This window comes from Apteryx mantelli, chromosome 4 (genome assembly GCF_036417845.1).
Source record: "Apteryx mantelli isolate bAptMan1 chromosome 4, bAptMan1.hap1, whole genome shotgun sequence".
NCBI lineage: Eukaryota > Metazoa > Chordata > Aves > Apterygiformes > Apterygidae > Apteryx > Apteryx mantelli.
Window position 1 is genome coordinate 22,660,235 of NC_089981.1, and position 23,190 is coordinate 22,683,424.

At 38.5% G+C, this 23,190-nt stretch overlaps 1 protein-coding gene across 3 annotated transcripts in view; it reads left to right on the forward strand.

Annotated features, from left to right (window-relative positions):
• AP2A2 (adaptor related protein complex 2 subunit alpha 2) overlaps positions 1-23,190 on the forward strand; it is a 54,318-nt gene that overhangs the window by 28,282 nt on the left and 2,846 nt on the right. For 2 of the 3 annotated variants that reach the window (XM_067295993.1, XM_067295995.1), the window contains exons 4-21: positions 836-1,029; positions 3,021-3,150; positions 4,244-4,345; positions 5,725-5,833; positions 6,333-6,483; positions 6,921-7,089; positions 8,244-8,381; positions 9,618-9,800; positions 10,849-10,946; positions 11,136-11,367; positions 13,223-13,396; positions 15,319-15,482; positions 18,237-18,319; positions 19,317-19,406; positions 20,253-20,376; positions 21,211-21,327; positions 21,540-21,609; positions 22,310-22,444. In XM_067295993.1, the coding sequence (XP_067152094.1) occupies positions 836-1,029; positions 3,021-3,150; positions 4,244-4,345; positions 5,725-5,833; positions 6,333-6,483; positions 6,921-7,089; positions 8,244-8,381; positions 9,618-9,800; positions 10,849-10,946; positions 11,136-11,367; positions 13,223-13,396; positions 15,319-15,482; positions 18,237-18,319; positions 19,317-19,406; positions 20,253-20,376; positions 21,211-21,327; positions 21,540-21,609; positions 22,310-22,444 (2,463 nt within the window). The remainder of the gene's footprint in view (positions 1-835; positions 1,030-3,020; positions 3,151-4,243; positions 4,346-5,724; positions 5,834-6,332; positions 6,484-6,920; positions 7,090-8,243; positions 8,382-9,617; positions 9,801-10,848; positions 10,947-11,135; positions 11,368-13,222; positions 13,397-15,318; positions 15,483-18,236; positions 18,320-19,316; positions 19,407-20,252; positions 20,377-21,210; positions 21,328-21,539; positions 21,610-22,309; positions 22,445-23,190) is intronic. The other variant, XM_067295994.1, reaches the window with a different exon arrangement.

Genomic DNA, 23,190 nt, shown 5'->3' on the forward strand with positions numbered 1-23,190 from the left:
ACTGTCTAATATCCTGCCTCAGATGTATAATCTGTATTTAAACCCCCGCCCCCCGGACTTTCCTCAAATTAAAGTCTTGTTTTGGATCTAGCAGGGACTCAAAAACACCTGTTGGTGCAGAGGGTTTCTTGTTCTAGTAAATGATTCAAGAGGTTGTGTTCCTATAGTGCCTAAGTAAATTATGCTAATTGTAACAGCTAAGAACATGTACTCTGCCTAAAAGTTACTTGTTAGGAAAACTGCCTTGTCTCCAGTGTTCAGGTAGAACTTGAGGCTTTATAGAAAGTCATTCAAAGAAATGCGTTAATGCCTACTAATAAACTGTGGTGCAAGCATGAGTTCCAGTGCAAGTTTTGTGTGGTAGCTAGCTATAAAGTATTTGAACCAGAATAAGGCAAGCACCTTCTACATTTTCAGAATATCCCCTTAAATTTTCCCAGGGAAGGTCAAATTTATCAGGTAAATGTAGTCCAGTGATGTCTGAACAGTAAGCCAAATTCTTGATTTGCTTCTCGTTCAAATACTATCCCATTCATGAGAAATGATCTAACTGGGTATAAGCTGAAACAGATTGTGATCTGCAGGCCCTGAGCCCTGCATCTTTTTCACAGAAAAGCAATGATCTGGGGAAACACTAAACTATATGCACCCGTGCTTACTTCATTTGATCTTTCTAGCCTTTACTGTGGTATCTTAAGTATCTAACTATTTCTGCCCATTCCTCCAGTATTGGAGGAGAACTGTGATGTGCTCAAATAATTATTTGTGACATTAAAGGAAAACATAAACTAAGTCAGCTAAAATCAATTTTCCTTTTCCTTTCTCTGAATCACAGGGGTATCTCTTCATCTCTGTACTAGTGAACTCTAACAGTGAGCTGATTCGCTTAATAAACAACGCGATCAAGAATGATCTGGCCAGCCGCAACCCCACCTTCATGGGCCTGGCTCTGCATTGTATTGCTAACGTGGGTAGCCGGGAGATGGCGGAAGCATTCGCTGGAGAAATTCCAAAAATACTTGTAGCCGGGTAGGTATGACAGGCCTCCTTCAAATACAACACCAATAAGCCTTTTAAACCACTCAGTTCATCAGGAACAGCTGAATCTGTACTTAGATGTATGCAACCCTGTGTCTTGTAATGAAAATACTGACAGTTCCCAGTAACTGTGGATGCTCTGACATACCTGAGCATGGGATTGCATGCACAATATATAAATAAAACATGGGAGTTAAGACTATGTCAGTATCTCAGATAGACTTTTAGAGCTCTGTGTAACAATAGTCTTTTTTTCTATTTAAAAGTTTAGTAGTGAAAACCTCTGAAGCATGTACGTTTTGCTTTTCGCATCTCTCCTGATGCGAAGAGGAGCAATAAATGGATCTAAATATAGAGACTTAAACTACAAATCTCACTATAAAAGGAAGCTGTTCTTGATGAATGTCATGACCATTTGAATGTGCAAGTATTCTTTGTACAGCAAGCATTCTGGCTTCCTCTGCTAGCCATGTGAATTGTCTGGGTAAGGGTAGCGATTTCTGTATAAAGTAGACGACTCTGACTACTTGTAGTTAAATAAACATAGTGAAACCTGTGATTGCAGGGCTATTTTATTTTGAAACGTAAAGCTTCCAAACAGTACATTTAAACTGTTATAGATATTACATGTTTTGAAATGTGTATGGATCTTTGTTTTACAGTAAGCTGATATCTGACACTAATGTTACAAAGTAGTATGTTGCATAAGAACTGTATTAATACTCTAAATGTCAAGCCCTGGAGCTTAAAAATGTTGAAAATGCATTTGTTTATGCAACGCTAATTCTGACTTTGTCTATGTGCACTGTCTGAGCTGGGGATAAAGGGAAGGATATGGTGTGATATCTAGGAGTTGTTCAAGAGTTCGCTTGAATTTTGCTGCTATTGAAATAGTGCCATTGTAATGCCACATCTCTGTCAATTCTTTGTGTATAACAAGTAAGGTTTGAACATTATTAGTGTTTTGCAGTGCTGAAACTTAATATGGGCTGGAAAGAGAAGAGGAATAAGCAGCCGGCACCTGATGCTCTCTCTGTGTCTGGGCTGGTGGATGAAATGGCAGAGAATCCATCCCAGAACTTCACCTTTCTCAGTAAATGTGGCATTTCCTGAGTAAGAGTGGGTCTGAAGAAAACAAATTCTAGGGCTCGGTCAGGCTCGCTGCATTCCTCTCCTGCAATGTCCTTGTCAGTTGTTGGGGATGTGCAGTTTTGGGGAGGTCTGAGCAATTAACCAAGAGTGCAATGTATAAATTGGCTCTTAAAACTTTCAGCACTAGTGGTCTGTACATTCCTGACTGTTGTGATTGACAGAATGTGTAAAAACAAATATTTAACTGACTGTTTTGTGGAAGGGAGTTCACTGAACTATGGTTGTAGCATGCTGCTCTCAAAATAGTAAATTCCAGTGTTGTCAGCTTGAACAGCAAAGCGAAAAGATCAGTAGGTAGCATGCTAGGTGATATTTAGCTTACTTGGATGCTAGCCAAAGGTCCTGAAGCTGTTGAGTAGGCCCAGTGTATTAGAAATTGTTAACTCTGGAGGTCCAGGTTTGTACCCGTGCATAACTTGAAATGCACCTTAACTGTGTGACTTGAGTCTCTTCAGAAGAAGCTTGCACTCATGATGCCTAGTGAACTTCTGACTCTAATGAATGACTTTCAGCTCTAGTGAAGAGGTGTGAAGTGTCGCTCTAAGTTTTTTAAAAAACAAAACAAAAAAAAAAACAACCCACCCACATGCATTACAGAGGATACAAGAAATGCAATGGTTTAACTAGTCAAGTTTTCAACTGACCTGACAATTTTAAAGAACAAATGCTCTTAGCATAGAAAGAATCTAGTTAACTAACTTCTGTTTCCATATACTTGAATAGATACTACTTCACTAGGGATGTTGCAGCAGTGCAAAGACTAGCCTAATGCTGGCCTGTGAGTATTGCTGTGACTTTAATACAAATTAAAACATGATTGTGTCTTGCAGAGATACTATGGATAGTGTGAAACAGAGTGCTGCGTTATGCTTGCTGCGTCTCTATAGAACTTCTCCTGACCTTGTCCCAATGGGAGACTGGACGTCCAGGGTGGTGCATCTCCTCAATGACCAGCACTTGGTAAACTAGTTTAGTTTACTTCCGTTTCTTGGGCCTACTCTGTATAGATAATGATAACTGTTAAATGCATTCTGAATTTATTCCCTTCTGAGTCTTTTGAGCATGTGAGTGGGTTGCTGTTCTCTTCAGGCTTAGGGATAGAGATGGAAGAAGGTTGTCCTTCTCCTAATTAATGTGTATTAATTTCTGATAAAGCCCTGCTTTATTAGACTTGTCAATATAAGAATAGTATGCGTAAGCTTGTCTTCCTTTGCTATGACTGTAAATAGCTTAATCTTGTGCCTTGTGATCATAAATCATATGTGTAGGTGTAATGTTAATTATTTTCAGGCCTCTCTGAGGATTAGAGCTGCACTGAAAATGCAAAGCCTGATTTGCCAGTGCTTGGACTTCACTGTCCTGTGGTCTCCAAGTGGTCATTTTTATCCTACAGGTTCAAAAAACCCTATTGGTCTAAATAAGAAAGCCTATTTTCCCCATCCTTTATGAATATAGGGCTACTTGGACCTGCACTTCAAAAGTAATAGGAGTACTTTAGTCTGTAGTGATTTCAAATGTGAAATATTAAAATATAATGAAATGTAGTGAATATTATTAACATATATGTAAAATATAAAAGCTTAAAAATTTTTATTTTAATTTTATTTTAGTAATTTTAATTTTATAAAATATATTATACAAATCTTTTCTCTCTTTTCTTTTTTTTGTTTCATGTGGGGTTGTCAGAGTTTTTTCCTGGATGATCTGCTGTGTGCTGCCTTTTTTTTTTTTTCTTTAAGCATATTTCTCTGAATTTATTTTAGGTGGGCTAATCAAACATGAGCCACAACTAATACAAAAATGGTATAAAATACTTTGCAAGTATGACAGTATCACATTGCTAATGCTCAAAGAACAAATGCTTGTTGATTTTAAAAAATGTATACTTAGTCTAGCTGTTGGCTAAGTGAAGGGTTTTCTAATTTGGGGCTTTGTCATTGGGATAAACTTAGTTTTCTTGTATATTAGAAATCCTTCAAGTGAAAGATGCTGTTAATTAGGACCATCTTAAACTGTTACAAAACTGAACTTAAGGCTTTGTTCTTCTTTCTAGGGTGTGGTTACTGCAGCTACAAGTCTGATTACTACTTTGGCACAGAAGAATCCAGAAGAGTTCAAAACTTCAGTCTCCTTGGCAGTGTCAAGATTAAGCAGAGTAAGTCTAATGTTAACCCTGATAATACTTCACTGTTTAACTTACTCTGCTCTCTAGGTCACGTTAACCTAGAAAACTCAGTAAATCAACAGTAAGCTAGATTAGTTTGCTGTGCTGTTAAAAATGAGGATCATTCGATTTCACTGTGTGTGTATGGAGATATAAATATATATCTCCATATATACGCATGCACACAGACAGAGCTAGTTCAGTTAGCCTGTCTTAATATTTGTTGCTTACAGTGATGAAAAACTATATTAGCTTGCACAAATTTTTTGAGGGTACCTCTTGCTACATGCCAAGTCTGCGTAGTTGAACAGTCTCGCGTTCTCCCTGCTGCAAGAATCCTCACAATGCAATTAAGGCTTTTATCCTTGTTTTCTGTTACTGTAACACTAAAGAGTAATTGGATCAAAAATTAATTCTGGAAACTTCTGCATGGAACCTCCCAAAATACAGCCCATGCTTTTAATTTTATATAAACTTCATACAAGATAATGAATCTTCTTCCTACTCATTCTTGTGTTGCTGCTAAACTAATATTCATAAGCATTTAATATTCCGTAAATGGATGTATGAGGTTAAGCAGGGGGAAGAAGCACTGAAACATTTCTTGGATGTGAAGCTTTTTTTCTTAAAAGCCAGGGAATTCTAAGGGAAAATGAATAGCTGTTTCATAAAGGAGCAGCAACCATCAGGTGGAGTGTCTCTGAGCAAAGCTAATGCCAGACTTGTGCTTACTCTGTAATCCTTACACTGTGTGTGTGTGGGGGGGGGGGGAATCTGAAGAGAAGTAGTTCCTCTGAAACCCAAGGTAATCCTTGTCACATTTCACTATGTATATAAACTTTTCTGTAAAAGTAAAATGTTCTTTACTGTGGAGCATGAATGTTAATGGAGGAGTAATTGGTCCTTCTGCTTTTTAAGTTCAATCTATCAATAATTCTCATATTTAAAGATGCCATGTTCACCTGTCTATGGTCAGTAAGGTGTAGCAGTACGTTTAGTGTTTTGGCTGAATCTCAATAATTGTGGTCAAGATGCATCATTAAACCAATGCAAGCCAAGCTTCTGGTTAAACATTTGGTATTACATTATGGTCATGTTTCTTTCTAAGGAAAGCACAGAATGATTCTGGGAGGAGCTCCCTGGACTACTGTATCAATAAAACTGAATTCATCTGATTAGAGAACCTGACAATGTACTGATAGTATAACAACTTGAACTTAATTAGTCTACTTGATTAAACATTGCCAGTGGCATAGTTCTATAAACCTCTATCAAAGGTGACCTACAGTGCGCTTTTTTGTTGAGTGCTTCTATTAATTGCAAATCACTTGAAACTGCAGTAGCTGAGGTGCAATCTGCTTATTTTACAGATTGTAACCTCTGCATCAACAGATCTTCAGGACTATACTTATTACTTTGTTCCTGCTCCTTGGTTGTCTGTGAAACTTCTGAGGCTGTTACAGTGCTATCCACCTCCAGGTAATGCACAAATCATAACAGTTGTCACCTCTTATGCAGTGCGTCATATCCAGAGGGCCACTGTGGTGGTGTATGAACACAACCTGGAGTGCAAGCACAGTGTCTTAAGATCTGGATACTGAAGCTTGTGCTCTTCAGGAGTTTCAGATTGTTCAAATGGCTGTTTTAGGTGGATTGCAAGATGCATGTTGATTTAACACTTTGCTCTAAGACACCTAGCTCTTCAAATTATGTTGCAAGTGTTTAATATTCTTTAATGTTATCAACGATATTGAAGTCTTGAAATACATGACAGTGCAGATAATGTTTGGCTTTTGTTCTTGCCCAAGTAGAAGTGTGGCTTAGACTTCCTTGTCAAATGTGTATTAGGGGAGGGTGAACTGTTTAACACAATAATATTGCCTCAATTTATTCTCCAAGATTAGCAGGGTGGAAGGCCTAAAGCAGGGGTTGGGGTGTTGAGTGAAATGAAGTTGTCCAACAGCTTGTTCTTCTCCAGAAGACCCTGCGGTACGTGGTCGTCTCACAGAATGCCTGGAAACTATTCTTAACAAAGCTCAGGAGCCACCAAAATCTAAGAAAGTACAACACTCGAATGCAAAGAATGCTGTGCTGTTTGAGGCAATAAGCTTAATTATACATCATGACAGGTGAGCAGTGAGAATATTTTCATTACAACAGTGTTTTGGTTTTTGTTTGTTTTAATGGAAAACCATGACTTTATCTTGAATGCTAAATAGAATTTTGCTAAAAGGGAAAATCAGAGCATGAAGTTGCTGGCCAGGTTGGAACATCACCTGCAGCACTGGATTTGAAAAGTATTAATGAACTATGTCACTACTAGCAATTTTTTTATTGCTGTTTCCTGCTCTTTTCTAGTGTTTAGTTTTGTGTTGTGACCCACGACTCTAATCCAATAGAGATGATTCACTCACAGTATCTGAATTTTCATTTCACCAGCAGGATGTTCTAGCAGCCACTTTTTGAGGCACTTTAAGAAACTTGCACTGCAGAAACAGTATTCTGTATCCAGTGTTCTCGTATCTGTTGCTTTTAACCCATTCACTTTCTCTCCTGTTCTGTGCAGTGAGCCAAATCTACTAGTCCGTGCCTGTAACCAGCTAGGTCAGTTCTTGCAGCACCGAGAAACTAATTTGCGTTACCTAGCACTGGAAAGCATGTGCACGCTTGCCAGCTCTGAATTCTCACATGAGGCTGTGAAAACACACATAGAAACAGTTATCAATGCATTGAAGGTAAATATTAAGTGTACAGTCTGTTTTAAGTCCTTCTTCATGTCCCCCTCCCCTCCCCACCCCATTTAGGCTAATAATACTTGGGGACCAAATGAGTTATTTCTAGAAGTTTGCTGTAGTTTTTCTTTAATTCTGCAAAATTATGCTGTGCTTATAACAATAAAAGTTAACTTCAATTTACTTTTGCAAATTACTGGTGGATCTGATACTTGTTGTTGAGGCTCCAAAATGTTACAGGGGTCATAAGCTGGAGACTGAAGACAAATGAGTCTTTCAAAAAAGTTGAAATTCAAAACAAAGAATGCTCAGGAAGACTTTGTCCTGTTGCTATCTCTGTTGATAAAAACAGACATTACCCCTTCACTGCAGCAACTTGTGGGAAGCAGTAGAGTAGGTGATCAGCTTCCCCTACAGAATTTTAAGCTTTTTCAAAAGTCAGGAAACCATAAAGCTGTATCTCCAGCAGAAATTGAAACAGGAAGACTTATTTGCACCTAGTTTTGCTTGGCAGTGCAAAACGCTTCAGTGTTTATGTGTAATGTTTCCTTCCAAGCTCATCCTGTAGCATATTAATACATTTGTCTAACCTTAAAGCATGTATCTCTGTTTCAGCTGAGCCTCTATTGATTTGAGGCAAGCTCAGTGCTAAAGCTCCAGATAGTTAATTGTCCATTGGCCTGATGAGTTTGACCATCTTGGCTGGTTCTTAATGCGTTTGTGACAAGGGGCGCAGGTTACCCTATGTGCAGTGCACCACGAGCTCATTAACCCTTGGAGGGCAATAGTGGAGTTCTGTGCAAACTCTTCCATACTCTCAGCACTTGCCCGGATTTGAATATGTATAGTATGTAAACAAAACCTCATGGTTTGATGTTAAAATTAAATGTTATATAAAACCAGTAAGCCCTCTGAGTCTCCAGTGACCTCTCCCTAGGTGACTGAAAGTGGGAATAACATGAGAAACTTGTAGCTCATGTCAACGGCATTTCAAAGTTTTGAACAACTTCATTCTGCATCTGAAAGCTTATTAAAAGGCATTTGTCTTAAATTTGACTGTGAATAATAAAATGTGGAAGTTTATTTGGAAAGCATGTGCAACTTATTGAACAGATTAAAGGTGAAATCATCATGACCTGCTTTGTCTCCTTTTGCAGACTGAAAGGGATGTGAGCGTACGGCAGAGAGCTGTAGATCTCCTGTATGCAATGTGTGACCGAAGCAATGCTCAACAGATTGTGGCTGAAATGCTGAATTATTTGGAGACTGCTGATTATTCCATTAGAGAAGAAATTGTGAGATATTTATATTTTCTTAATTTTTTGTATCTGACCACATGGGATGCAGGGTAGTCTGTGACAGAGATTCTTTGAAGGTGGTTTAAAAAAAAAAAAAAGCAAAACTTCATAAAGGCTGTATCTAATAATGACATCTTTGTTTAGGTTAAACTAAAGAAAACACTTGAAATGGGGAATTTTAAAAAGTAATTTTGGTCTCAGGCCATTGAATAGAGACATGAACTGAATTTTATTAGTGCTCAAGCAAATACAATCTCTAGTTGTACCGAGTTATGTCTTATCTCTAGACAACTATTTTTGTTTCAAAACTTAGTGTGATAAATGCTTATTTTTGTATGTAGAATTTTAAACTGTGTGCTGTGAGAACATTCCCCTAGCCTAAGGATTCCCAAGAACTCTGCCTTATATGATGAGTTAAAAGGGAGGAATGTTATCTACCTCCTTTCTCGCAGCGAAAAAAGATTAAATACCCAGTGAGTGACGTTCCTATAAGTATAGCCATAGTCTGTATTTACGGTAGTTATTTAGTTAGGACTAAGCTGCTAAAAGTTCTTGATCAGATTAACGTAGAATAGAAAGTTACTTGATTTACCTCTTATACTGTCTCGTTGCTGTTGGCAGACTACACTGACTTTGCAGATAATGTGAATTTCATTCTGTTAACTTACTGCTCCTAAAAGAACTGGCTAGTACAGATGCAACCCAGTCCAAATGATGTGGTAGCCTCTTCCTAATGCTGACCCTTTGCTGCAGGATATATGAATCTTGACATTATCTGAAATGACAACTATTTTGGTGACTCTGAGTTGTCTCCACTAGCTTGAATATCCAAATTTTTTTAAGAGTTCTTCAGATTCCTACTTAGTGCTGTCTCAGTGATGGTTTCGATGCTTTTATAGCAAAGAATATTTTTTTCAATAGCTTGTTCTTGATCACTTAGTTCATCTGTGGCTCTTCAACTGTGTACTACTTGCAGCACACACTAATGCACCCCTAGGACTTTATGTGCCTGGCAGCAGGCAATTTCTGGCACAGAGCTTCAATATTCATCTTTCACCTTAGCTTGGGGAGCAAGTGAGCTAGCAGAGACAGCTGAAGCAGATGTTTCTGGGTTGCTATGAGGCTTCACTGAATACATAAAAATGAATCTTGTTTCACAGCTTATAGAATCACAGCTTATAAAATCAAGAAGACTGAATAGTTTCTGCTGTCTTGTCTTCTGTGTTTGCTCAGGTTCTGAAAGTTGCAATTCTAGCCGAGAAGTATGCCGTGGATTATACGTGGTATGTGGATACGATCTTGAATCTAATTCGGATTGCTGGTGACTATGTCAGCGAAGAAGTATGGTACCGAGTTATTCAGATTGTCATTAACAGGGATGATGTTCAAGGGTATGCAGCAAAGACTGTTTTTGAGGTGAGAATAACTCTTCTGCGTTTGCTTTCAAAATGGTGTGGAAATTGAGCAAACACCATGTAGTCTAGCAGCTGTGCGTGCTTTCCCATGTTAGGGAGGAATAAAAATCTGCTCATGAATTATTTCAAGAAAATACTGCGGGAGCTTTGCATAAGTCTAGCATCAGACTTTGAGCCAGAGACTAGATTAGGAGGATGAAAAGCTGCTCTGGCTTAGGTAAGTAATGTAGAATTACCTGGTTGTTTATAGGCTTTTGGGGAGGGAGGATGGATTGTGCCTTTAAAAAAAAAAAAAAAAAAAACTTATTGCCACACTGAAAAAAGAGGTTTTTTTGAGTGAATAGCTTAGTAAGGAAACTGCATTACCTGGAAAAATACTGAAACAGAATAAAAACAGGAGGCTCTTGCAAGTTTTTTCAGTTTTCTGGGCTGTAGGAATCCAAACACTCAAGATAACTTGGTGATCCTTCTAGAGTATGTGCCCATTCCTGCTGTTTAGGATCTCATACAACTGGAATTTGAGCTATTAATGGAGACTTTTCCAAATAGCTGACCTTATTGCTCTGACTCTGCTTGGATTCTTCATGTGGGCTTTCTACTTTCTTGGTCTCCTTGTCTAAATGCTTAAGTTGACTTTCAGAACTCATCCCTGCTGTGGATGCCTTCATATTTAAAAAGGCAGTATTTACATCTTGGACAACCTCAGCACACTCCCGCAAGAATCTAATTAAACATATTGACATACTTCTGACTCTCCTAAGGATGTTAGGAAAATCCAGGTGGTTGTATCTGTCCTCAGAAGTCCACAGTGCTGCTAGGTGGGCTTTAAGAATGCTCCTGGGTTAGTAACACTTATGTTAGGTATGACTTAGCTTGGTTAATCTTTGTATATTTTATAGAAAAATCTCCACCATGTTTTTGCATAAGTGGCTCTCTAGCTCCTAGACCTATGATCTGCAGACCAGGAAACTGGACATGGAACTGACAGGTGAAGTAGAACTCTTTGACGTATTACAGATCAATGACCAACTATTAATGTGTTCTTACAGGCCCTTCAAGCTCCAGCATGCCATGAGAATCTTGTAAAAGTAGGTGGCTACATTTTGGGAGAATTTGGAAATCTGATAGCAGGTGATCCAAGGTCCAGGTAAAATGCCTTTTAAAGACGACCATTTAAAATATGCAATTGGAATAGTAATACCTCTTTTGTAAAGAATTACTGTCTGTTTAATGTTCTTAAGCTCATAAACAAATGATTTGGCACTTGATAGTAATGCATTTAAGAATTATCATCTCTATGAAAACTGAACAAATGATTTTTTTCTTATCTTTTAAGTCCCCTCATCCAGTTCAACTTGCTACACTCCAAGTTTCATCTGTGTAGTGTTCCTACCCGAGCTCTGCTTCTGTCTACCTACATCAAGTTTGTGAACCTGTTTCCAGAAATCAAAACTACAATTCAAGATGTATTGCGCAGTGACAGTCAGCTAAAGAATGCTGATGTTGAGCTGCAGCAGAGAGCTGTTGAATATCTGAGGCTCAGTACCATTGCCAGTACTGATATCTTGGTAGGTGTAGAGATTTTTTTTATTATGGAGAACTCTTTAGCTATGTGAACATCAAATCCAATTCTGGATCTTCTGTCAATGAATAAAGCTCCACTAAACCTTAGCTGATTACTTAAAAATCTTCCTTCAAATTAAGGATCCGCAAATTGGCTGCTTTTTTTTTGTTTTTTTTGTTTGTTTGTTTTTTGTTTTTTTTCTATCTGTGTACTGAATTTAGCTGCAGCCATCTTTGACTTAGAGCTAAAAATCAAAGTTGTTATTGCTCTGGTGGAAAAGTAAGACTTAATGCATGTTAATCTGGGCTTGGTGAAAGCTGGCATAGTACGAAGCCCTACACTATTTGTACACTGAAAGGCTGGTGCCTTATATTCTGAAGCCTTTTACATTTCAATATTTGTATGTTCTTCTGTAGCCTGCTCACTAGGTAGCTGTAACTTTGACGAAATTAGAGCTGGCTGATAGCTGTGGCTGATGCAGAGTCCTGTGTCATTGGACAGTTCAGGTTACTGAAGTGCTGAGCTCTGGCTTGAAGGAAGCCTGTGTGCTTAGGGAAAGTCTTGCCATGGGCAGTGTAGTGGTCGAATGACATGCATATGGTGTTTAAAGCTTAACTGGGGTAGTTTGTGTGCTTTTAGAGGAGGGTTGGGAACACCTGACTGGGTGAATTTGTAAGAAGCAGATCAACATGCAAGCATGGACAGCTTTTACTAAAGCGTACGAAGCTGGAGTTCTTGGCTCAATGGAAGTGAGCTGTCAAAGTCTGGAAGTAGATAATAATCACTTAAAAGCACGTGCGCGCTACAACCATATACATGCAGAACCTGTAAGATGTCAACACTGAGTATTACATAAAGAGAACAGTATGAGAGCTGTGTGCTGATGGCTTGTATATTAAAGTATGTTTTTTCAAAGATTTGATTAGAGTTTCAAAGATGTAATTATCGGATCAAGCCTTCAAAGTATGAAATCTCTTTTCCCTTCGAGTCCCTGGTCTAATTGTTTTGTATCGTTTAGTTCTGCAAGGATTGAAAAGTTAATGGCAGCTCTTTGAGGTCTGGAAAAGAAAGATGTTGAAGGGTTCTTTAAGCTATGATAAAGTGAATACATAACTCAAGACTAAATGGAATTATAAGTCTGCCACTTAATGCTTGGGTTTTCTTTAACAATTAGTCAAAACTCATGTAGACTATAGGTTGGCAGGCAGGAAACTTGCAATTCTCTGTGCAGAACTCTTTGTCCCCAGAAGTTCCCAGACAGTGTTTTAACTTGGCGTTCTCAGGTCTGGCCAGAGCATGTCACCCTCAGTCTTGTGACTGGTAATAAATGTTTAGGTCTCAATAGGTCCTAGTCTGGGTAGTCTTCAGTGGCTCCAGTCTAGGTCTGCTTTACCTAAGAACCTTTAGGTCTGCTGTGATCCAAGCTTGTTGGTGGTGTGTGGTGTGTTGTGTTTAGGTGTGGGGGTTTTTTTAATAGCACTTTACTAGAGAGGTAATCTGCACCTGTTTTTGTAAGCACCTCCTTTGGGAAGACTGTTTTCAAAATTATGCTCTGTGTATCTTCAAGGTTAGGTCAGTTGTCTGTGGAAGGTGTCATGAAGAAGGTGAAAGAAGGAAGGGCATTTCAGTGAAAGCTCCCAGGTTGCCAATCAGAAAGTAGACTTCAGAAAATTTTGAATATTTTTTTAAAGACAAATCTACTCTACCACTGTACAACAGACTGCATAGTGGTTTTCTGTATAGGTAGTTCTACTCTTGCCTGAACATCATGCAATGTATAAGGGTGTTTCTCTTCAAAGACTAGAAAGTTGATCTGGCTTTCTTTGTCAATGTAACTAATATACCTCTTCTGTGATAAGGCTACAGTGCTAGAAGAAATGCCTCCCTTTCCGGAGAGAGAATCTTCTATTTTGGCTAAGCTCAAGAAGAAGAAGGGTCCTGGCACGGTTACTGACCTGGAAGAGATCAAAAAGGAGAGGAGCTCTGATATGAATGGAAGTGCTGAACCTGCCTCTGTCAATGCCAGTGCTGTTGTGAGTTTAAAAACTGTTCTTATTTCAGTAGTTGATGAGGTGTGGAAGTGAAGAGGGAACTGCTTCCTTAAAGTGACTTGGAACTTTTGGTCTTAAATTTAAGACTATGGGTGTTTGCTATAAAGTATCAGGGGAACCCATAGCTGCTTCCCCTGCATGCTTGTATTCAACTTTCCTTTGGAAAATTTACCCACAGTGTAAATGGGGAAGAATTGTCTGCAGTCTGGAAAAAAATCCTTTTTATGTTTTTACTCTGAGAAATATTGCTGCAACCTTAGAAATGGGAATATCCTTCTCTGGTTAAATTGCAGTGAAGGTGAGGTGCTAAAATGAACATATTTAAAAGGAGTGTCTTGAATTTCTAAGCATCAACTGTTCTTCTGCCTCTTCTAGCATGATAGATATTTTTGCATCTTGTTTTAGGTTATTTTTGTTTTCACTAGAAGTGAACAGCACTTTACTTAATGTGGGTGCTCATAAACTATAATGATGAGGTTATAGAAATGTATTTGACACAACTGTTTGAGTTCCAGTATGGTAGACAAAGCCTCTGTCTTGTTTGTTGAGCTGCAACTTCTCACTTTACTGTCAATTAAGGCTGGTAGGATGAATCACTCCCCGAACATAATACTTCAGCTTCCAGTTTTAATAACAAGGATAACTTTATAATTACAATTGAGGTGTAGTAGTAGATTACTTAAGAGGAAGAAGTGCTTTGGCACATTCCATACACATTTTTTTTAAAACTTAATCCTTTAACCTTGTCACTGCAGTATCTAGGAGTATCTGTGCTACTTACTAGTCACTTAAGTGCAACATCATTGAGTAGATGGAAGTACCTTTCCACCGGAGAAGTTGCGTGGTTTTTTGCATGCCAAACTGACTGAGGCAACTAGTATTTTAAATTGTGGAATGCCTTACCAGCTTCACTTTCTGTAGGTTAATAGCAGTGTAAGAAAGTCTGCTACATTACTTTCATCAGTGCCTTTGGTGTGACACCATCTTAGATGGCAAGAATATGGTCTAACTCAGAGTTCGGCCGTTTGTTTTGAACAGTTCTTAATGACTGGCTTCTGAAAAATCTTAGAGAATTTTTGGTTATCCTGCATCAAATTCAGTCTTTGGAGTACATGATAACCTTGAGTTGACTTGCATTTGGATGAGCTACTTAATAAAGCTAACTGTCGTGTCTGCTGCAAGTCTAAAATCTTATTCTTTTATCTTGTAACTCATTTTTAGTATATCTGGCATATTGTAGACTTAATATCTAATGCATAAACACTTTGGCTACTACCAGTCTGTGCTTTGTTCTTGTATGTGACTCCTGAATGCACACATGAGGCCTCTGATGGTGCATGATTCTGTGCCCTGGCTACTTCATTTGCTCCATTTATGAAAAATCTTCTTAAAGGTCTCACCTCTACCTTTTACTGCTTGTAGTCTAAACTAACTACAGGCTCTGCTTTTTTTTGCTGGTTAGATTTTTTTGAAATGTTTCTAAGGTTTGTCAAGCTCTGAAACCCTCAGGACTAAACTGATGGTCAGCTTAAGATGCTGTGATGTTTTGATTCAGGCTTACATAAAGGCAGTGCTGAATTCTTCAGGGAAGAAAAGGAGCATGTTAGAATTTTACTCCCTACAGTACTTAGTTTCTCTTGATTTCCACAGAATCAGAATCCAGGTCTACAGGTCTTGTTTTTTTTGTTTAACTTCTAGGTGGTGATAACTCAATTCAAGGGGAGGGGGAAGGAACCCTACATTGTCTGTTAATGACTTAAATTGAAACCCAAGGCGGTAACTGCGTTTATGAAGTCTGCCATTGCCAAAACCTTCATGGGGGAGGGAAGCACTTTGCCATAGCAAAAGGCAGCTCTGTTCTAGTCTTGTTATAGTTCGACTCTGAAGTGTCTTGTCTTCCCTAGTCTACTCCTTCTCCATCTGCGGATCTGCTGGGTCTGGGTGCAGCCCCTCTCACCAATTCAGCTCCCCCACCTGCCTCTAGCGGTAGCCTGCTCGTGGATGTATTTTCAGATTCGGCTTCTGCAGTTGCACCTCTTGCTCCTGGTTCTGATGACAACTTTGCAAGGTAATTGAAATTGAGACGCTCTGTAAGGACTCTGGGGAAGTATTTGCCTGCTAAAACAGGATTAGAGAAGAGAATACATCCAATGAATAACTTTCAGTTTTCTTCCAGCTACTTGAATGCATTCCCGGGTGGTAGTTGTGGAGCAGAAGGGGTGTTTTTGAACTCTTTATGCTGAATATCCTATCGTTATTGAATACCTTTGCTCATGCAAAACTGAGTCTGTAGTAGTCAGCCTGAGGATATTAGCCACAGTCTTGCCTAGTTTTCTTGCTGGTTTTGCTTCTTTGTTAAATTAAGCTGCTCGTGCATCTCAGTAATACATGCTAAACTTTGGGGTTATCTGGCCCAACATGAATACATTGTTCTTGTACATCATATCCTGTTTCCATAAAGTGTTCTTGCATCACCTCACGGCAAACTTGCACTGGAACAGTGGGTTGGGTTGTTCCTAGCTATATATCCAGAGATAGTGTGTCTCAGTTTCAAGAAATACTTACATTGCTCTGCTACTGTCTGACAAACAGGCCAGAAAAAAAGGTTTTCTTTTTTTGGGAGCGGGAGATTTGATTAAAACTATCTTCCTACTTGCATTGCCAACTGTAGTATCAGGCATAATGTGTTATTAATTCCTTTAATATTAAATAGCCTGTAGCTATACTCAAATGTCACTTGGCTAAAATTTTGGAAGTAAATAGAATAAGATGACAGTGCATCTTTCAAAATCTATCTTCTTATTGGCTGAAGAGCATAATATTAATATTATCAAGGATGTTACGTCATGATGTGATGATGCACTTGCAGGGCATCTTAATATAAGAGGCATAATTAGTGAAACTAATCTGCCTGGACCATGTTGCCTTTCATCAAAATTTTATACAAGGCCAGGCACTGTTGCAGGTTTGCAGTGATTAAAACTTGATCCTACATTTCTCTTGAAAAGCAGTAAGTGATGTATATTTGTGCTATGCAGTACCAAAATTTTAAGAAGCTATGCAAGCTTGTTAGAGCTTTTTTTTAAGAAAAACTAAGCTTTTTTTAAACCAGACTAGTAGCTTCATAAGAAAAAGGTACTTAAACTGAGTTTCCTCTTGCTGCAGAGGAAAGTTTAGCATTGTCCAACCATGGTCTGTCTGTCTAAGGTGAAACACTCCTTCAGCACTATTGCAAAGTTGCTTTCTGTAGTTTCCTGCTGCTTTTTTAGTGCTGTTGTCACTTTTGCTTCTAATCTGTTACTTGGCTTAGTCATACACCATGTGCCCATGTACTGTTGCCTACGCTTTAAATATTTGTGGGTTTCTTTTTAAGAACAGACTGTGCAATCATCATTAGGAACTCCATTAATGTTGATGAGGTCTGTTTCAAAATGCAGGTTTGAAGTCGTTAATATACATCTCCATTTATGCTTTTGAACTGAAAAACTGTCACAAATAATTAAACGCCTAAAAGGATTTGGTTGTTTAAGAGGTATAAACTTAAGCTGCTGAACATCTTCAGCATCTCCTCTCTTCAGGAGGAATTCGTGGTTCCTAATAGTCATGGAGTGGGGTGGGGGAAAGAAAAGGAGGAAAATAATCACTTAATGCCTAAAACCTTTCCAGGTGTACTCAGCTAGGGCAGCTAATAAACTTCTCATGCATTAAATTCTCACAAGTGCCATTTTTGAGGAAGGAGGTAAAGGAAATAACTAAGCACTAAGCTGTCTTTACTAACTCCTGCTATCTCTGTCGCTACCACCTTTCTTCCTTTGTGCTGCCTGAACTAGCCCTGACCTGGCTTCATCTGAGGTAGTTTCTGAGGAACCAGCTGATACTGTGCATGATGCTGATGAGCTTTTTCACAAGTAAGCAACACTAAAACCTTGCAAGGCTGGGCAAATTCCAGAATATAGTTACAAAGAAAAAGTATAGTGTGCATTAACTTAATGCTAGCGAAATTGGGCAGAAACATATATATGTATCTATATTGTCAGACTTCTTGTGACCAGAACATTTCTGTAGATGCTGTGCGTTGTATGACACGCTCGTGAATCCACAGCTTAGAGTTGCCTGTTAAGAGTCAGTGCTATCACATGTGACTCTAAAATGAGACTTTTATGACAACTCTAGCTGTATATTAAGCTTTGCAACTATTTGCAAATACAGACAACTGTTTTAAAAGGGTAAGAATTTACCAAAAGTACTGATATTTGCAAGCATGATTTTGTGTAGTGCCGTGTATGAAAAGGCTAATATTCGTTGACCACCTCTTCTGCTTTTAAGTGAAGGGTAGGAGGACTGAAATACCTGCAGAATGGGCTTGCTCTCTCAAAATAAAAAAAACCCACAACTGTCAAGTCAACATACATGATACAGAATTGATGAAACAAGGGGGTCTTTTATGTTTAAACAGTCAGAGCTTCAAACTTTTAATTCTGCGCCAGCCTAGTGAATTCCAGAAGTTGCCAAAAATAAGAGAAGTAAGTCTGTTGCCTAGTCCTTCTTAGTGTGTGTCTCTAGCATATTGTGGCTTCCTCCGTAGTTTCTCAGGTATCCTATTGAATAGAAACTCAGTTATTTTAGTGTTCTACAATTGGTGGTTTTAACTGTAAAATGTATTCCTCTTTTAACTCTGCAATTTTCTGCAAAGGCCTCTCTCACAGACTGATGCGCTTTAGGTTAACCAGTCTTCATCCTCTGTGTAAACCATGAATTTTGTGGTTCTAAACACTCTTTTATTTTGTCTCAATTAAAATGCATGTTGCCTCTTTTCCTCTAGGTTTGTGTGTAAAAATAATGGAGTCCTATTTGAAAATCAGTTGCTACAAATTGGACTGAAATCCGAATTTCGACAGAACCTGGGTAAGAGCTTTCAAGCAGAGTGGTTAGTTATTTGTGCATCAGCTTCAATGTCAACGTGATATTGAGTGTAAGGCTGACTTTTCAGCTGCTTTGAAAGGGGAGTCTGATTTCAGGCCTAGCTGTCTTAGGATCTTCTCTGTTTGTGGCTTCTGCGTGGGTTCTTGTTTTCTTTAACTTTTCCTCTGCTTTTGGTAGCTGAGATGAAATGGGAGCGTAGGTGGTACTGTGAGTTCTAGTCTTACTGCCTCGTCATAAGGCTGGTACAGCCTGGGTTATGAGTGACCTTTCTCTTGAGTGTGTCTATTTTACAGCAGAGCTTTTTGTAACCATATGGTATAGAATGTATTTCAAGCATACTTCTACCAAAATAAATTAATGCACAGGGTACTGAATGTGTCTAGTAAAGAGCTGGGAATAGAACATAAGCCAGAACAAGGAAAGCTTGCATCACTTTTGGTACCACAATAGCGCTTTTAATATAAAAAACAAAAATTTAAAAAATCCTAGTGATTGAAAGACTTCCATGGATTATTTTAGTGCCTGTGTGACAACTGTGGTGGGAAAGCTCTAATGGTTTGTTTTCATGTTATCTCATTTTGAGCTGTGACTATCCCAGCAAGATAAGCGCTATAATTATATGCAACACTTCTGCTCTCTAACGTTTTAAATGGAAATAGGTTAAGACTTGAAGTATACATTGAAGGCCTCTCAGTGAAGGTTTCTGTAGGTTGATGTATTAGATGTGTCTGGTATATTTATATGTATATATTGTCTGATATATACAGTATGTACATATGTATAGTGTTTGCTATGTTAGAGATGTATATGCCATGTCTGTTCTTGGATGAATAAATCATGCTTGCTTTCTTAGTTATTTCAAAGAAGGGTAGAAAGGCAATGTGTTAGATCTGTGAACCACACAGTGCAATGTAATTGCATGGGATGTACCTAAGAGACTTCTGATGCCTTTACTCTCTCTCTCTTTTTTTTTTAATAGGGCGTATGTTCATATTCTATGGCAATAAGACATCAACGCAGTTCCTGAATTTTACTCCAACAGTAATCTGCTCAGATGAGCTTCAGTCAAATATCCTTAAATGCAATAGTGTCTGTCTGTTCTTTGGTTTTGTGCTTTATGCGGCACAGAAGGGCAATAAAGCTGCCAGATCAAGGTTTGGTGTCCTCAGACATGAAGAAATGAGCAATTTGCTGAATAACTTAGAAAACTTTGTAGAAAAAAAAAGTCTTTAGCAGAAATAGAAGATTCTCTCTTTAGAGCTGTGGTTACAGGGACAGCTTTTACTGTTGATTTGAGGATATATTATTCTGAATAAATATGTAACATAACTCTGTAGGTTGTCCACTGACGTGAAGTAGCAGAGGCACAGGTATGATGTCTTTCCAGTCCTGCATTAGCAGATGACTTCTGATTTGAAAGGGAGGTAGAGGAATGTGTGTGCACAAGCATGCCATACCTTAAAATAAGCTGGGTGTTTTGTTGTTGTTTGGGTTTTTTTTGTTTTGGGGGTTTTTTTTTGGTGTGTTGTGTTTTGCGTTTAACTCTTGATATTGACAACTTAGGATTTCTGAGAGAGCATGTAATCTAGCTTGTTTGACTTAAAGCATCACTGTAACATTTGGATCAAAATAAGATAGTGTTGGGGTTTTTATCTTAAAGTCCAGGCCTTCATACCATTTTGATGGCATCCTTTTTTAAGGATATTCCTATAATTAGAATTTGGGGGGGGGGGGGTATTGCTTCTTGCTGTGTCAACAGGAAAAGAAAATATTTTACTGTGTAAGAACTGAGCTTTGGATTTTCAGTAGCAGGGAACCAGCAGATGCAATGTTAATTCCTTTATGGAGTTTGCCAGTAGAAATTACTGGTTTTAAGCTATTAGCTCATTGATTAGTTTTCTTAACTACATCTCATGCCTGAATCTTCAGACAAAACCTGTTGACCCCACAGTGGATGGAGGTGCACAGGTGCAGCAGGTTGTGAACATTGAGTGTGTGTCAGACTTCATGGAAGCGCCAATCCTGAACATTCAGTTTAGGTAAAATACAGTATCTTAAACCTGCTGAATTCATTACGTAAATGCTTAAGTTGGCCTGGGCCTCTGACCGAGACGCACAAAATCAAAAGCTGTCTTGGGCAGGTGACTTTCCTGAAAACTTGATCTAACAAAGCTTTAAACTACGGAGGGAGGGAGGGAAGCAACTTTTGGAACAACAACTTTAAAAAACAATAACTTATCAAGAAGCAGCTTCTGTTAGTGTCCCCATGACTTCTGTTTCCACTGTCTGTATAAAACAGCAGTCTTCCTGTTTGCTCAAGAAACCTTGACAGGAATGTATGTCATAGATCAATCTCACTTCCAGAAACGAGCATCTCAAATTAAAAAAAAAAAAAAAAGCTTGGATGAAGGATGCACACAGCCAAAAACAATCTTATGTCCACTCAATGGCAGCCTTTGGAAAGACTCATATTTGCAGTCCTGATTTCTGGACTATGTTCTGTTGCTCTAGCCTAAACTGGAGTTTTTTTAATTGGTGTATTTTCACAAGAATATCTCTGTGCCCCCTTGCAAGGTGCTATTTAAAGGGATAAGTATCTGTGGTGAAACTGAGTGACATCCTCATAAGAAGTTCTACCAATTCACTTTCATGTTCTGTCTAGGTAGAGCAGATAAAATCACTTAATGGTGGATTAAAATTTGCAGCTTAAAAATCACATGATCTGCAATTTCTCAGTTAAGACAGTTGATAACACTTTTTTAATCATTAAGTAATTGTACCTTAGTATTCATCCTCAATTGCTTGGTTGATATACGCTGAGACTGCTGACAGTTTGTACTACATGCCCCATGTTCTGTCTGTTCTGCATTCAGGTATGGTGGAACATTTCAAAATCTTTCAGTAAAGTTACCCATCACACTGAACAAGTTTTTTCAGCCTACAGAGATGTCTTCTCAAGACTTTTTCCAGCGTTGGAAGCAACTGAGCAAGTAAGACCCTGTTTATGACTGGGCGTGGGGCTTTTGGGGTGGGTCAAAGAGCAGAAAAAGGTTTCCTGTGAATGCAGCTAGTGCAGTGCCCCATTCTGTACTTAATGCCTGTGAGTTAAAACCTCCCCCAGTACAGGTAGTACAGATAGCTGTTAAATGATGCTGTGAATTACACAATACACCAAAATATTCATCTGTGCTTTGCCTTGCAGTCCTAAACAAGAAGTACAGAATATCTTTAAAGCGAAACACCCAATGGATGCAGAGATCACAAAAGCAAAGGTGGGTAGTAGCATGGTATTTCTAATTCATAATATAAAGGTAGTGGTATAAACAGACTTTGCCTGTCTTGGTCTTTGTGGCACTTGGCTCAAGCTATTAAACAGTCTGAGTGGTGTAACCGGCCCTTGGCAGGCTGGGTTGGATGGACTGCTTCTCAGTATGGCTTGAGTTAGATATAGTCTTCAACAGCAACTGGAAACTTAAAGCTATTTATGAAAATGTGAATTCCATGCTTAAGGCTTGAAGTATCTTCTGCTTTAATTTGTACTAGATTTGTGCTAATTTCAAAAGAAAACAAGATAGTATTGTGACTTTTTGTAAAGCTGACTGCCTTCAGCAGAACAGAGACAATGAGAGTAAGGCAGGGAAGACTGTATCATAATTAAACAGGGGAGAATTAAGTCACATCAAAATTATTTCTCAGTTGTTTTCCAAAGGAATCTTATTTCAGGAACAGCTCAATATCAGGAGTCACTGTCCTTTTAAAAGTTCCCATTGTAATAAAATTGGTATTGGGTAGTTGCTAAAGTTCTTTAATTTCTTGAACACTTCAAATAAAAACTAAGTCTCCTACTTGACTTGCTATTTGGTTGTGGCTGTGCTGGGGTAGACTGTCAGTTCCATTAGTGATCGAGGTTACTTGGTACTGCTGTCCTTCTGTCCCTGCTACATCTAAAAATCTTCTGGGTTTCTTTGATAGATAATTGGCTTTGGATCTGCCCTGCTGGAGGAGGTAGATCCCAACCCTGCTAACTTTGTTGGTGCTGGTATCATACATACAAAAACTACTCAGATTGGATGCTTGCTGCGTCTTGAACCCAATCTGCAGGCACAGGTATCTGTTTCTGTATCTACAGCTTAAATATAAGTTCTTGTTTGCACTAAATAAGAATATATATATATGTGAAAATCCTTAAGGTGTTTTAGAATCACTATTGCAATGGCTAATTGTGACTGCAGACTAACCAGGAGATTAAACTTTAGCAGCTGGTCCTGGCCTAGCTTGGTAAGCTACTTTTCAATAGTAATTCTCTTCCCTGTTGTAAGGGGTCACTGTGTTATTCTAGACTGTCCAGAGTGTCGTCTTCTCTTGAAGGTTGGAAACATTTAGGTTTTTCCTTTTATGCACCTTGGACAAGGTTAAGTACAATTGTTTGTCATGTTAAATTAACAGAAGAATGCTGTGGCTAAAAGAAAATATTAGCACATGGACACAAGGCTGATAAGAATTTCTTTCCTCTGACTCAAAGCCTCTTGACAGAGCTTTTATCTAAGTTCATTGAGGCTGTCTTGTCTCATATGGTAGTAACCATTTGTCTCTAAAAATAAGCTGTGGGTGATGGATCTCCTGTTTTCTGATCAAGTAGTGGTAAAGAGGCCTTGGACTATTCAAGAACACTTTCTTCCCTTAAAGGCAAAAACAAATTTTGGACATCACCTTGCTGTTAAAAGCTGAGAAATAGTAGAACAATGTTTTTTTTCTGTTTTTCCAACAAGAAATTAAAGACTTACTCAGGCCTGTACTTTGAAAGAGCTGTATTACATGATAGTTGGTTGCTTTTGAATGTTTTAACTTGAGGT